The sequence below is a fragment of the Epinephelus fuscoguttatus genome, linkage group LG3, assembly GCF_011397635.1.
Source record: "Epinephelus fuscoguttatus linkage group LG3, E.fuscoguttatus.final_Chr_v1".
NCBI classification, from domain to species: Eukaryota; Metazoa; Chordata; class Actinopteri; order Perciformes; family Serranidae; genus Epinephelus; species Epinephelus fuscoguttatus.
In genome coordinates this window covers 9,308,842-9,324,047 of record NC_064754.1, presented here as the reverse complement: position 1 = coordinate 9,324,047, position 15,206 = coordinate 9,308,842, and the positions used below count along the sequence as shown (strand labels likewise).

Here is a 15,206-nt window from a genome sequence, read left to right as displayed (position 1 = left end):
ACACAAGATTTCATCAGCAAACATCTGGACAAATTGATACTTCTGAAATCATACATGTTGATACCAATCATTTTTTGTAGTAATAATATATAGCAAACAATTTGTGTGACTACTCTGAGAGCTGATATATGACTTTTCTGTGCTGCTTTTTTTTTTTTTTATAAATCTCATCGATCATTAATATTTTATTTGACCCACATTATTATTACACAGTTTTAAAAAAGATCAGATCTCAGATCAGAGATGCCCTGACTTTAGTTTCTAGATTTGGCCGAGCACAAAAAGGCTGGATCCTACATATCATTGATTGTTATCACTTTAAAGGGAAAGTTTGACATTTTTCAACCTGGATCCTATTTCTCATGTTTTTGTGTCCAAGAAAATAATTTTTGAAACTGGTCCAGTATTGAGTGAGACAGGTGCAGCCAGCAGCCACAGAACAGGCTGCAATGTAATCACTTGGGGCATGTTTGCACCGTCAATTTACGTCCACTAGAAGTTGCTTGTTTTTGCCACGGACAGGCTCATTGTTATTCTAAGTGTCTGATTAGTTATGGAAAGGATTCCTGCAGAGATAGACGTTTTTGTTAAAGTGTCAGATTGTTTTTGTTTACCTCAAAATTGCTATCACCAATCTCACCAGACTCCATTGACATAAAGAGTAATTTAAGTGTGTATAGAGCCAGCATATTCTCACGTCTAACTGGTGAATTCAGGGTTTATTTCAACCAAACCAGAGTTGGTGACTGTTGGAACAGTGAAAAGATAAACTCGGCTTTTTGTTAGTTTTATTTTGTTTCTGTCAACTTTGACTGAGGTGTGTTTCACGATGATAAAATTACTGCTAATTTAGATGCAGTCTGGTGTGTTTGGTGATGGTGATTTTGGTTAAACAAAAAGGATTTTACTCTTTAAAGGAAATGACCACTTTAGAATGAAAATACAGACAGTACTTACTCACCCTCATCCCGACAAGAAGTCCAGTGTAGTTTTTTAATCCACAAAACTCGTTCGGGGTATCGGAGGATAACAGCTAGCCGCATTTTTCCATACACTTGAAGTGCATGGAACCCACGTCCAAAATCATTTTGAAAATGTAATAAAACTCCGCTAATGCATTTCAAAAATGTCAGAACGGCTCGTCCGTCGTAATCCAAGTGCCCTGAAGCCGTGGCATGCAAAATTGACTTGAAAAGACATAATTTACTCCACTTTTATAGCATAATTTCTCACCGTGGTCAGTTAGCCTGCAGGCGTGCTGTGTTTACATAGAAACTCGCACGAGACTCAAGAACGTTCAGAGACGTTCTTGAGTCTCGAGTCTCACAAGTTGCAGGCTAACTGACCACAGTGAGAAATTATGCCATAAAAGTGGAGTGAGTTATGTCTTTTCAAGTCAATGTTACATGCCGTGGCTTCAGCGCACTTGGATTATGACGGACAAGCCGTTCTGGCGTTTCTGAAATGCATTAGTGGAGTTTTATTACATTTTCAAAATATGGGTTCCATGCACTTCAAGTGTAGCTGTTATTCCAGCTAGCTGTTATCCTCCGATACCCCGAACGAATTTTGTGGATTAAAAAACTACACTGGACTTCTTGTTGACATGAGGGTCAGTAAGTACTGTCTGTATTTTCATTCTAAAGTGGTCATTTCCTTAAACAAAAAGGACCATCTCTGTAGGGATCTTTTCCATAACTTTTAAGACACCTAAAATAATAATATGAACCTTTCAGTGGCAGAAACAAACACTTTCAGTGGATGTAAATTGATAATGCGACCATTCCCACAGGTGATTCTAAGGGCTATATTATATGCAGCTGGACTTTAAGCCTGTGACTCCCCACCAGTCAGGTAGAACTGAAGAAGCTTCTTGGATGAGAGGTGAAACGTCTTCAGCACTATCATGCCTCACATGGTTACAATGCAGTCTGTCTTGCTGCTGCCAGCTATAGTGGTCTCACTCAATACAAAACCAATTTTAAAAACTGTTGTTTCTTTTGGTCCAAGGGTTGGCAACCTTTCGTATCAAAAGAGCCATTTTTGGCCAAAAAGCAAAAACAAAAAATCTGTCTCCATCTCCTCTAAATGAGCATTTGTTAATATGTTTTATAGCTCTACATTCTATCATGATTTGGTACTTTGAATATGCACAAGGTCGATAAAAGCATGCACAAGTAAACTCTCTATTTTCCTCCGAGACTTTTCCTTTTTTTTTGATTTGGTATCCATAGCAAGCCTATCTGGGTTGTGATGTCCACATGAAGCTTCATGAACCACCAGTTGTATTTGCTGAACCCACTAGATGGCGCTCTTGGTGTAACAAAGAAGGCTCAAGGGATGGCAGTGCAATTTGGTTTCAACCCTTTGTTAAACATAGAGTGCCAGAGTGGACCCAAACAATAAAGAAAATGGTTCATGAAGTGTTATTTGGCCATTTCTAGTTGAAACCAAACTGCATTACCATCCCTTGAGCCTTTTTCATTATACCAAGCGCGCCATCTAGTGGGTTCAGCAAATACAACTGGTGGTTCATGAAGCTTCATTTGGAAATCACTATATCTGGGCAAACTTGAGACTAGACAACACGATTTAGATTCATCAAAATTCAAAGGAAGGAGGCGCCAGGTCGTAGACATGTGATGCACATTGTAGTTAACAAAACATTAAATTCATTTTTGTGTTCAGTATATAGGCTACAATTGTTTTACAAATGGAGAATGTGAGAGTCACTTTAGGGCTACAACAATAATACAAATCTTAAAATAACCTTTAATCATTTCCATTTAATTTTTTTCAGAGCCACAGTGAGCCACTGGGGAGGGGCTAAAGAGCTGCATGTGGCTCCAGAGCTGCAGATTACTTCCTCTGCGTTGGTCACTTGACACAAAATCATGAGACAAACGGGTGCAGGTTATGAAACACTGAACATACCCTTAAATCATCCCTTAATTTTTCAGCTAGTGCAATCATTTGATCAAAATTTCCACTAGTCCCGTACTCTGATTATGACTACTTGCTGAACAAATGCAATTGTTGGTGAACATTACACCCTTTTAGCATTAGCATAGCATTGTCATGGTGAGCATGTTGGTATGCTGATGTTTGTGCATAAATAGGACCTCACAGAACCACAGGGAACATTATACAAACGTTTTCACAGGCTGAGCAGTACTCCTTGTGATGAGTCAGCCTCATGGATAAAATTGGTGGAGTGCCCTTTAAGAATCATATGTTAAACCCACTGCACATAGAGCATCATGCTAGAAGTTTAGCATGGCATGAAGATGAATAAACACACATTCATACTTGAGATGTATAGGATGAAACATGTCAGCACACACCCAGCTTCGGCCCAAAGCATGGCTGCTGTCGTCTTTGTAAACTCGGAATCAGAAAAAGAAATTAATAACAGTATTTATAGATGTCTTTGCAACGATGCATTGATGCAAATCAAATTCATATATAAATATTACTCACCAGTCTTTTGCTGTGTAAAGGCTGAAGAAGACAGAATGTATGGTTGGTCAGTGTGCAGAAGGTGATCACACACAGCATGTAGCTCCGACATCCTATCTTCACTTCCTTCCTCTGTAAGTGATTAAACTCTTGATTCTATCTGCAGGCAGCTCATATATTTATCACTTCACACGTTATCATTAATAATGATTTCTGATGTTCCGACTTTCTACCTAATGCAGCAGTATTGAATAACAACACTGAAGCGAATGTTAACGGTGGTCGGTTTGAACAAACATAAACTAACTGACTTTATAAACTATATAATGACTTTTTGAAGCAGAAAATTTCCATCAGGAGCCATCTGTTTGTTCTCCTGTTAGTGCTTGATGTGAATTCAACACAGCTGAGTCTTGTTATTATATGTGATGGAGAAAATAACCACAAAGAGCAACATTTTTTGGATACATTTTCAATTTTGTAAGCATTATAAGCAAGTCAAAGCAAAATCAGTCACAACGAATAATGATGTTTATTCGGGTCCCCATTAGCTAATGCCCTAGCATCAACTCGTCTCCCTGGGATCCAACACATACATTATACCATTTAATAAACAATTATGTACATTACCGTAAAATTCAATTAATAGCCCGGGCTATTATTTGCTTAAATCACTGAAATCAACAGGCCTATATTTGGGACAGGCCTTTAATTCCTTTTACACAAAACTGTTGCTCAGCAAAGATGGGAAATGCAATCAAATTGTTTATTCAAACTAGTATGAATATCACTTGTATAAATATTAGGCTGCAGATAATATATCAGTTATGAATTGTTCATTTGATCTACCTCTGACAGACAGTGCATTAAAGGGGAACTAATGTTTTTTTCAACCTGGGCCCTATTTTCCGATGTACTTTTCTCTAAATGAGTGATAGGATGTTCAATATTTGACATTAGTCCAGTACGAAGCTAGCTAGTACGAAGCTAGCAGCCCGCAGCCCGTGAGCGCACGCTATTTTAAATAATAGGGCACTCAGACAGTGTCAAACAACGTCAAATACGTCCACTAAAAGTGCATTTTTTTCACACAGATAGGCTCGGATTGTTAGTATAATTATCCGACAACATAACGGAAAGGAGAAATGAACATCTGTGTTTACCTTTAGCTGGCAAATGGCTCATCCAGATCCAGTTGGTCAAAATCGGGTAAAAATTCTGACGTTTGTTGTGGCAAGTCAGAACACTCACTCAGAGAGTGAAAGTCTGGCTCTGAAATTTGAGTTGTTGCAGGAAGGTACTGCTGGAGTGACCTTACAAACGTGAGGAGTTACTCTGTTTGGAGTAGTCATGGCTGAATTTTTACCCGATTTTTACCAACTGGATCTGGATGAGCCATTTGAATTTGATGACCGGACACGAATACAGAGCTCATGAAATTGAAGAGCTGACGAGGAGAGAGAGGGAGCAGCAACAGGCAGAGGAACATGTCCGAATCCAGCTAAAGGTAAACACAGACGTTCATGTCTCCTTTCCGTTATGTTGTCGGATAATTATACTAACAATCCGAGCCTATCTGTGTGAAAAAAATGCACTTTTAGTGGACGTATTTTGACGTTGTTTGACGCTGTCTGAGTGACCTATTATTCAATATAGCGTGCACTCACGAGCTGCAGGCAGGTCAGCCCGAGCTTCATACTGGAGAAATGTCAAAAATTGAACATCCTATCACTCATTTAGACAAAAGAGGAAGATAGAGAGAGAAAATAGGGCCCAGGTTGAAAAAAACATTAGTTCCCCTTTAAAGAGAGAGAGAAAGTTACAGCATTTGAGGATTACAGCACCCAGCTTATCGACACAACACCACTTTATCCTGTTAAAACATTACTCACAACTTGAATTAATTTTTATAAAAAACCCTTTTGATTCTTATGATCTGAGGACCCTTATGGACTAAAGGAATATATATAACTTACATGGTAACTGAGGAATGGACACATAATTTGAGGTAGCCAACAACCCGCCATTATACATCCGAAGAACTTCTGTTAAACTGAAAGTTGTCAGAGCAGCTCTGAGCAAGGAAGGGACAGAAACGTTTACCTTAGTGTGGAGGTGTGGTTGACCCCATTGATAGGTGTATGATGCATTGTTTTGACAGATGTGATACATATGTCACATACACGCCCCTTTAAACTCAACCGGAGTCAGTGATGACTGATGAGTTTTAGAATAAGGTTACAGTGCTAACGTTAGATAGTAGCGCTAACGTTACTAGTAAGTGGAAACGCACAAGGAAGATAACGTTAATGTTTCAGAGGCTACGCTACAGTAGGGTAACGTTAGCCATTAGCGACTGGGTGCTGATGTTACACGAGCAGTTATGTCAGTCGGAGGCCTCCACGTGGGGAAGACCGACAGCGTAAAATTTCCAGAAAGGTAAGTGTTGCTTTAAGCCTCTGCTCCTAACAGCTTTTCATCTTAGAAGCTCTTTAAAGGTCTAAGACACTTTGTGAATAACTTTTATCTTTACAAGGATCTAGTCTTAACTTTAAGGTGTGGACACACCAAACCGACATCAAAGAACTAGCAGCGACGAAAGCCAACTGTTGCGTCGTCACCTCACGTTGCCCTGTGTCAGTTGCATTTGAACACACTACACGGACTACATCCCACGGCCAAGTGGCACGTACAGAACGTACGTGTGCCTGCGTGAGAGAGAGCGGAGTGAGAGCGTGGTAGTACATCCTGTCAGCTGAGGGGTTTCCTATCTGTGCAGCCGAGCACTGCAGCACTTCCACGGACTATTACATCCAGACGATCCCGGTGTTTACTCCGCAGGCTCCACTTCACTCAGCTGTCCGATAAACCCGCTGCTTCTTCTCACTTTAACCTGAATAACAAACCAGGGCTCGGTGCTCCGGTTGGATCCAAGCGGAGAGCCGGGGCTAGCTCAGAGACTAGCGGAGGCTAACTGGCTGTGCTTCCCTCTGGTCATGTTGCGGCTAACGCTCTGCTAGTCGCTCCCAGCTAGCTCCAGTTTGTTATTCAGGTTAAAGTGGGAAGAAGCAGCGGGTCTGTGGGGCAGCTGAGTGAAGTGGAGCCTGAGGAGGAAGCACCGGTTAGCCCCGGTTTCACTACAGGCAGATTCACTCGTTACAGGGGCAAGGAAATAAAACCTGAACAGCCAATCAGAGTGATCTCTCTCACCGCCGAGCTCCGCCACCGATTCAACATGCTCAATTGGCCGAAAAGCTGCTGACGCTGAAGTGCTGACGGTGTGGGACACACCGCAAAAACTAGGGTGACAGACGCTCACCGATGGCCTGACTTTGGTCGACGGCTGACAGTCGGCTTGGTGTGTCAGGGCCTTAGAATTTTTTAAGGATTTAATCACCAGAAGCAGCTTTGCGAATATGGCCCTGGCATCTAATTGGTCTCATGCATTTATTTGTCAAAATGTGTAGCCACACCAGGATAGTAAAAGGGACTGGATGTTTTATAGGAACAAGGCTTTTAATGAAAGCGTTACAGTATATACATTAAAATATCACATGACATACAAAAAGAGGAAAAAAAGGATTACATATTAGATGTTTGACAAGAATATGAATTAAAATCTGGTGTACATTTGGAAAAACATAAGAGATTATACAACTTAAGAGAAGCTATTAAATGGATTTCATAATGAACTGATACAGCAAATATAAACAGACAGTAGAAAAAGTTACTGAATCATCATATGCCAGAGTTCTATATTCACCTATTTTTTAACACCCAATTATGTAATTTCCTGCTACATCTGCGGAGCCTAACAAAGGACTGATAAATACCTATCTTCCCCAACTGTATGTGGCCATCTGTTGCAGCTGCAAAATACATCTTCACTACATAAACATCCCAGCTAATATTAAAACAGCTGTTAAAATGACAACGACACAACAAACCTTAAATCAAGCTGCATTCATTTGTTTTGCCACTCTGGGAAAGAACAACTGCACAACAAGCTGACAAAGCCAAAGCCCTGACTTACATTCACATCCATCAGACACACATTAACATTCTAATTCATGTAAAGCCATCATTCACTCCCAATCTGATTTAAGAGGTGTCTTTGCACTGTTCAGATCACCTCAGCCCAGCTTGTACCTAAATGATAAAGACAGGCAGCTGCTGCACACTCTGTGGAGCGTCCTGTGTGGATGCTTAGCCACACAGTACACAGTGTCTTCTTGGCGTGTGCTGGGTCCCTCTGTGCTGCAGGACTCATGACCATGACTGAGATGTTCTCACACTGCAAGCGTGTCTGCAGGGCCGTTAAAACGGAGAGGATGACGCGGAGGGACATTTCAAGTTACTGTTAAAACAAAGTCTCTAAGAAGATGTCTCTTACCTCATCCACAGGTGGAAGAGAAGAAGAGGAATCGGGATCAGCAATGCAACTGTCAGTCTGACTGCATTAATTATTGCCATTGGAACATCCATCTTTGGGCCTAGAGAAAGATGGATGATACATTTCTTCCTGATTGGAATACTAACAAAGCTCCTAATAACTTTTCAGTTAAAATGTAAAGGCATACCTACCTTGAACAGTGAGAGTCTCTGCAGGGGATGTGATGTCTCTCTGGGTTTTGATACCACAGGCGTAGTTTCCTGCATGCTGACTGCTGACTGGGTCTAGCACCAGGTGTTTGGTTTGGGTCTCTGTCAGGGTCAGAGGTCGACAGTTGAGGAACCAAATGTAGTTTGTGTTGTCAGTGAGAGGACAGCTGGTACTGCAGGTCAGTGTGACTCTCTGGCCCTCTGTCACCACTGCAGAAGGAGTAAACGTCACTTTCAGACCTGGAAGATGGTTAGAGATGGTTAGTTATCTTTTAAACTTGACTGTGCCTATTGGGTAACCTAATGTAGCCATGTATGTACAATGTGGTGTATTAATTTCTACATCATGTCTGAACCAGCTTTCTGTCCTGTTGCTCTCTTGAATTACCTGTGACAACCAATGTGACTCCAGAGAAATCAGACAGTTTCCATTCTTCACCTTTATGCTGGAGTGAGAATATGTATTCTGCCGAGTCATTCTTCCTCAGATTTGTAATTCTCAGGATGTGGCTTTTGTTCATTTTGTCATGATACCTCAGACGATCTGAACTGGCTGTGAGATGTTCAGCATTCTCTTCACTACTTCTCTTTACTTTATACCATAATTTAAACTCTGGTGGCCAGCTGTCTTGATGCGAGTATTTACTTGCAATGTTCACTGAAGAGCCTTCCAGAGCGCAGATTCTCCTGCTGACATAATTCACATCCCAGCAGGACTTTTCCTTAGCACCTGAAATATAGATGAAAGACCAAATTCATCACTTTAAATAAGTGTTTAAACCTGCAATCACTCATTTCTTCCATTGAAAAACACAATAGTTAAAGCTTAAAAACCCAAAGGCTGCCTGATTAGAAAGTGGTATTGATGTTTTTGTGGTTGCCCTGGTGATGTTCAGTGGCACCACCAAGGGGTGGCCATGCCCAGTGGTTAGCATTGTTGCCTCATTGCAAGAGGGTTCCTGGTTCGAACCCAGGGTGGGGGGCTCAAACCCCAGGTTGGGGGAGCCTTTCTGTGCGGAGTTTGCATGTTCTCCTCGTGTCAGTGTGGGTTTTCTCCAGGTACTCCAGCTTCCTCCCACAGTCCAAAGACATGCAGGGTAATTGGTGACTCTAAATTGTCCATAGGTGTGAATGTGAGTGTGAATGGTTGTCTGTCTCTATGTGTCAGCCCTGTGATAGTCTGGCGACCTGTCCGGGGTGTACCCTGCCTCTTGCCCAATGTCAACTGGGATAGGCTTCATGATAGAATTCGTGAAATTCAGTTATAGCTTTCGGTTTTGGTGTGCCACCCTAAGATTTTCAGTGGCCACCATCTGGCCACCCATCTGAAAAATGTCTGGGGTCACCACTGGTGATTATTTAAGTGATGCTTATTGTTGCCTTTCAAGCACTGACACAAAGACCAAAAACTGCTTCATACTCACAGACTTGAGCACTGTGCAAATCCTCGTGGCCTTTTACAGCACAGGAGAAACTGTCACCTCCTCTGGGAACTGTAAAGTGTTGACCCTCAAAGTTCCTGTAGAGAAGTTTAGTCCTCTGTCTTCTTAAACCAAGTTTTTGCCAGTACCACCTATACGCGGTCTGAGGGTCAGTCAGAGGACAGCTGGGGGTACAGGTCAGTCTGACAAAGTCCTCATCTAAAGGAGTCCTTTGAACATGTACTTCTGTGAAGAGATGACAAATACACTATAGTTACTGTCCAATGTCACATTAGGAAAATGAATTAATCAAATACACAACTTATTTGATCGTTGCAACTTTAAGAAATAATGAAAAAAAAAATCGCAACGAGATGAAACTGTTTCAGAGAAAAGTTGCAGCAGTGTGAACTGGCCTGTATGAGCTTGACTCAAGCTGGCTGATAGCATCAGCTGCAACTCTGGTCAAATTGCCAGCGGCTGGTTTTAGAACGTAAAACATGTCACCTGTTTCTACAGTCAGTCGGCTTGAAGTGAAATCTGCTGGTCAAATCAAAACGACTACAGATGATGTGTTCGCTTGCTGCAGCAGGTGCTCCGTGTTGGGTTGTGTGTTCTCACAAGTTCTTATTCTGTACTTTTATTGTGAAGCTGTGCGCTCGGTGGAGGTCACATGAGCCTCTTGCGCCAATGAAAGTGATTAGCGCGTTTTTGTTGTTGTTGTGTGTGGTGTCATATTGCCATGTGTGAGTTCCAGCAGTGGCCATGTGAAAAAGGATGTGAATAAAGAAACGAAAGAAGAGATGATGTTGGTTTTTCCCGTCCTAAAATGGACGGAGCAGCAGAAAGCTCCACAGGTTATGGGCCCAGGTGCAGTACAGGAGGATGGCAGCAGAGACTAGTTTTCGACGGAGACGAAGACAAATACGAACTTTGAGAGGTAAAGTTCCTCGGCCACATGAGAATATTAGGCTTGAAAGACACGATCCTCGCCACTGATAACGTCGGCGCAGAGATTAAAGGCATACTGTACCCAAAAATGAAAATTCAGCCATTATCTACTCACCCTCATGCCGAGGGAGGCTCTGGTGAAGTTTTAGAGTCCTCACATCCCTTGTGGAGATCCAAGGGGTGAGTGGGTAGCAACACAACTCCACCTAATACAGGCTGACGGCGTCCCAGATTTAAACGTCCAAAAACACATAATTGAAACCACAAAATATCTCCATACTGCTCGTCCGTAGTGATCCAAGTGTCCCGAAGCCCCGACATAAAAAGTTGTTTGGAAAAACGTCATTTGAAATCTGTTTTTAGCCTCATTGTAGCCTGTAGCTCTAACTGCCTCTCTGTGCACCGCGCTCAACTTTTTATGTTGGGGCTTCAGGACACTTGGATCACTACGGACGAGCAGTATGGAGATATTTTGTGGTTTCAATTATGTGTTTTTGGATGTTTGGACACAAAGATAAAGTCAGACAATGTAATGAAAGTGAACGTGTCATCCGTGACATGTTATGGATGTGGATACTGCGGTCATTTTGCACGAGACAGACGTCAAAAAGAATCCGCGAAATGGTGCAGCTACCACAAAAGCTCAACACACAGCGATGACACATGCAGGAGGAAAACGCTGCACAAAGATGACGTAAAACAATCAGCAGAGAAACAAGAAGGACGTGACGAAGAACAAACCTTTGTATTCAAGATTAGTCAAGAGTTTCTCCCAGACAACATTAAGGGAAATGGACTGATGGTGGACTGTGGAGCAACATCTCACATGATAACAGAGAAAAGTAAGTTTACAAGATTTGACAAGACTTTCAATCCACAACAACACTTTATGGAGCTTGTGGATTGCACCAGGGAGAACAACGTGGCTCTCAAGCGAGGAGACGCAGAGGTGATGCTATGGGACCAAAAGGGGAGAAACGTCATGGTAACACTGAAGAGGGCCCTGTTTATACCATTGTATCCTCAGAGCATCCTCTCAGTAGAGGCAGTAACAGCTGATGGAGCCAAAGTGATTTTCCGGAAAGGGAAGAATGAACTGACAACCAAAGATGGGACTGTTTTCCACATCAAGGAGCTGGAAAGACTATGCTACATTGAAACCGTAAATAACAATGAAAAATGGGTTGATTACTCAGTCAATAACATAATGTCCAAGGACAAAGTGAATTTAACGTGTGATGTCAAAACATGGCATGTAATACTGGGACATTGTAACATTGATGATGTGTTGAAACTACCTGATAGTAGTAGGCATGAAAATCACAGGTGAAACTAAGGTAGACTGTAATGTTTGCACAGAGGGAAAATTCACCAACAGTAGAAGTAGGAAGGCTGATGCAAAAGCTTGTGCGCCCCTAGAGTTAGTACATACTAGCTATGTTTCCATCAGCCTGTTTAGATGCGCATCTAGAAGTATTGCATCGGAAAATTATGATGGAAACGCCAAAATTCGAATTAAAATCCCCTGATTCACTCAAACTAAAATACGCTCGCTTTAGCCGGGTTTTGGTTGATTCGAAAAAATGTTGATTCGCAAAACGGGGGATGGAAACAGTTATGTTCAAATTAAGTTTGACGTAGCGCACCTCTCTCCATGGTGATATCCACACTCCGGGTCGGGAAGGCGGTAATGCATTTAAAAGCTGGTTGCCAACCGCCAGAAAACTTAGAAGAAGAAGAATGCGAGACGTGTTTTGTTTCCGGTTCTGCGGAAAATTCGCGCAAGTTCGTAGTTTTCACCGAAGTCTGTACATTTAATGGAAACACACAGGATTCATATTTCTTTTAATGCGCATTTCCCAATGATCCGAATCACTTTTGGATGGAAACATAGCTACTGACTCAGCAGGTCCAATAAAGCCGACTGGTCAAGATGGGCACAAATATGCCATCTCATTCACAGATGATTTTTCAGGGGCAGTGGCTGTTTACTTCCTTAAAAATAAGAGTGATGCAACATTGGCCACAAAGAAGTTCCTTGTAAGAGTGATGCAACATTGGCCACAAAGAAGTTCGATGCAGATAGTGCACCTTGTGGTAGTGTCAAGTGTATCAGATGAGATAACGGTACAGAGTACACAAGCAAGGCTTTTCAGGCACTGTTAAGAGATAAAGGTATAAGGCACGAGACGTCATCCCCTTACTCTCCTCATCAAAACGGTACAGCTGAAAGACAGTGGAGTGAAATGGGGAGGTGCATGTTAATAGAAAAGGGGTTACCAAAAGCATTGGGGCCTTATGCTGTTCAAAGTGCAGCCCATATCCCTAACAGGTGTTACAATGAGAGAACTAAAAACACCCCATACTTTATGCTAACGGAGGAAGAAAGCCAAACCTATCAGAAATGTGGGTTTTTGGATCAGATACAATCATGATCACAAGAAACTTGATCCCAGATGTAAAAAGGGAATATGTGTGGGGTACAGTAAGAATAGTCCAGCCTATCTGGTTTACAACCTCATACAAGAAAGGTGTCAAAACACAGACTGGTAAAATTCATCAAAATGAACAGTGTTGATCAACAAACCCAAACTGATGAACATGAACCAGACACCCATAGTTTCAGAGACCAAAAGTCAGGTCCAGTAAAGCCAACTGGTCAAGATGGGCACAAATATGCCATCTCATTCATAGATGATTTTTCAGGGGCAGTGGCTGTTTACTTCCTTAAAAATAAGAGTGAAGCAACATTGGCCATAAAGAAGTTCCTTGCAGACAGTGCACCTTACGACCTTAGTCAAAACACAGACTGGTAAAATTCATCAAAATGAACAGTGTTGATCAACAAACCCAAACTGATGAATATGAACCAGAAACCCATAGCTTCAGAGACTGAAAGTCAGAAAATGACTCTGACTTGCTACAGAAAGAAGATAGCATAGAGAATCAGATCTTAAACAGAAATGATGATGATACATACAGACAAGAATGAAAATGGACAAAATGATGAAACTACAGACGAGGAAGTAGTTCAGGATGAAAACAAAAACAGCTTAGGTTCAGAACCTAGTCATGACCAAAACCCACGCTACCTAAGAAGAGAAAGAAAAGCCCTGAAACACCTAGAAGGTTACATACCAGACTTAAAAGATAAAGATGTAACCCATGCTAGTGTTGATTATTGTTACAGGGCAGTGTGCGGAGTCCCCCAAACCTGTAGGGAAGCCCAGATGTCGCCAGAAGCACCAGCATGGCAACAAGCCATGAAGGAAGAGATGGACTCACTTAAAGAAAAAGAAACATTTGAACTGACTACATTACCTGAGGGTAGGAATGCAGTGGGGGAAAACTGGTCTATGCCATAAAGGAAAACACTGAAAAAGGAAATGTTTTCAAAGCTAGGTATGTTGCTAAGAGTTACAACCAGACAGAGGCCATAGACTATAATGAAACATTTGCCCCAACAGCAAACATTTGTTCAGTGCAAGCCCTTATGCAAATTGCTGTTCAGAAGAAGAGATGGTGTTGGTTTTTCTCTCCTAAAATGGACGAAACAGCAGAAAGCTCAAAATCTGAGGGCATCGTTACTGTTTTGAAGGTTGTGAGGGCGGGAGATATGTTTGTGTGGGTAAACCTAACCTGTTGGATATGTGATGGAGCACGGCTCATCTGCTGACGTCTGACTGGGAGGACACGTTCTCCCTTTAGCGTAGGTCACATTAAAGCAGGTTGGCGTGACAGAATCTGAACAAAAATAATTAAAGACAAACTTAACACCCTCTGAAAAACTTGTTTCACCTTACAGATGTACAGGTGTGCTCCAAGACACTGCGGCATCACTGTTTGGTGTTGTTAGAGGTGCAGCAAAGCACACTTCATGGCCAGTATGGACAGGAGGAATGCTTACAAAGGCCAATAACTTGTGCTGTAAGTAAAACTTACAAAAAACCCATAATGTGTCCCTTATGATTCATCTGACAGCTATAACTTACAAAGAACATATTTATCCAGATGTTTCATCATATAATCGTTGTCACTCACCCACTGAGACTTCAGGAGCTCTGAGATGCTCGTAGCCTTTGATAGCACAGGAGTATGTGACTGCTTCCTCACTGCTGACCAGCTCTTGGTACCAGGGAGACCAGTCCTCATAGAGGAACTCGTTGTTCTTGTACCAGATGTAGGCTGCAGGGTTTTCAGTCAGAGGACAGCTGGTGCTGCATATCAGTGTTACTGTCTGTCCCTCTGTGGTGGGAATCACCTTCACCTGCAGGTCTGAGATGATGATGTATAAAATAAGAATTAATATACTGATGTAGATCTTAAGGCGATAAATAACTGACTCACTGTACCTGCCACACGGAGCTCTGTTCTATAAATCCAGCAGCGTCCTGGGTTGTCCGTTATGTTTCCACAGCAGTAAAACTTTGCATCACTCTCTCTCAGATCACTGATTGTTAGAGTGAAGTTACTCTCCGCAGACATGTTGTACCTTGTATGATTTCCATCTAAGAGGTCATTCTGAACGAATGGAGACCTAAACAAAGATTCATTCCAGTGTACAGTGTGCCATGTCATGGTTGAAGTGGGATGTTCAGCTGAGCAGGGCAGATCCACCGATGAACCTTTTAAAGCACAGATCCTGTTTGCTCGCCCTTGAACCCCTTCAACAGAAGATTTCATTAGCAAACATCTGGATGGATTTATACTTTTCAAATCATTTATGTCAATACTAATTACTTTTTTAACCTCCTTGCATCCTCATACGAAGAC

The 15,206-nt window shown here is 41.9% G+C and overlaps 1 protein-coding gene across 5 annotated transcripts in view; it reads right to left on the bottom strand.

Annotated features, from left to right (window-relative positions):
- LOC125885958 (sialoadhesin-like) overlaps positions 1-15,206 on the bottom strand; it is a 29,321-nt gene that overhangs the window by 11,199 nt on the left and 2,916 nt on the right. Inside the window, exons 3-10 of one of the 5 annotated variants that reach the window (XM_049571831.1) lie at positions 14,786-15,097; positions 14,475-14,708; positions 14,073-14,177; positions 9,486-9,728; positions 8,450-8,791; positions 8,044-8,301; positions 7,853-7,952; positions 7,038-7,765 (exon numbers count right to left, since the gene is read on the bottom strand). In XM_049571831.1, the coding sequence (XP_049427788.1) occupies positions 7,726-7,765; positions 7,853-7,952; positions 8,044-8,301; positions 8,450-8,791; positions 9,486-9,728; positions 14,073-14,177; positions 14,475-14,708; positions 14,786-15,097 (1,634 nt within the window). In that variant the 3' untranslated portion in view covers positions 7,038-7,725. Of the gene's footprint in view, positions 1-7,037; positions 7,766-7,852; positions 7,953-8,043; positions 8,302-8,449; positions 8,792-9,485; positions 9,729-14,072; positions 14,178-14,474; positions 14,709-14,785; positions 15,098-15,206 lie in introns of those variants that run through there. The other 4 variants (XM_049571833.1, XM_049571834.1, XM_049571835.1 and 1 more) reach the window with 4 other exon arrangements.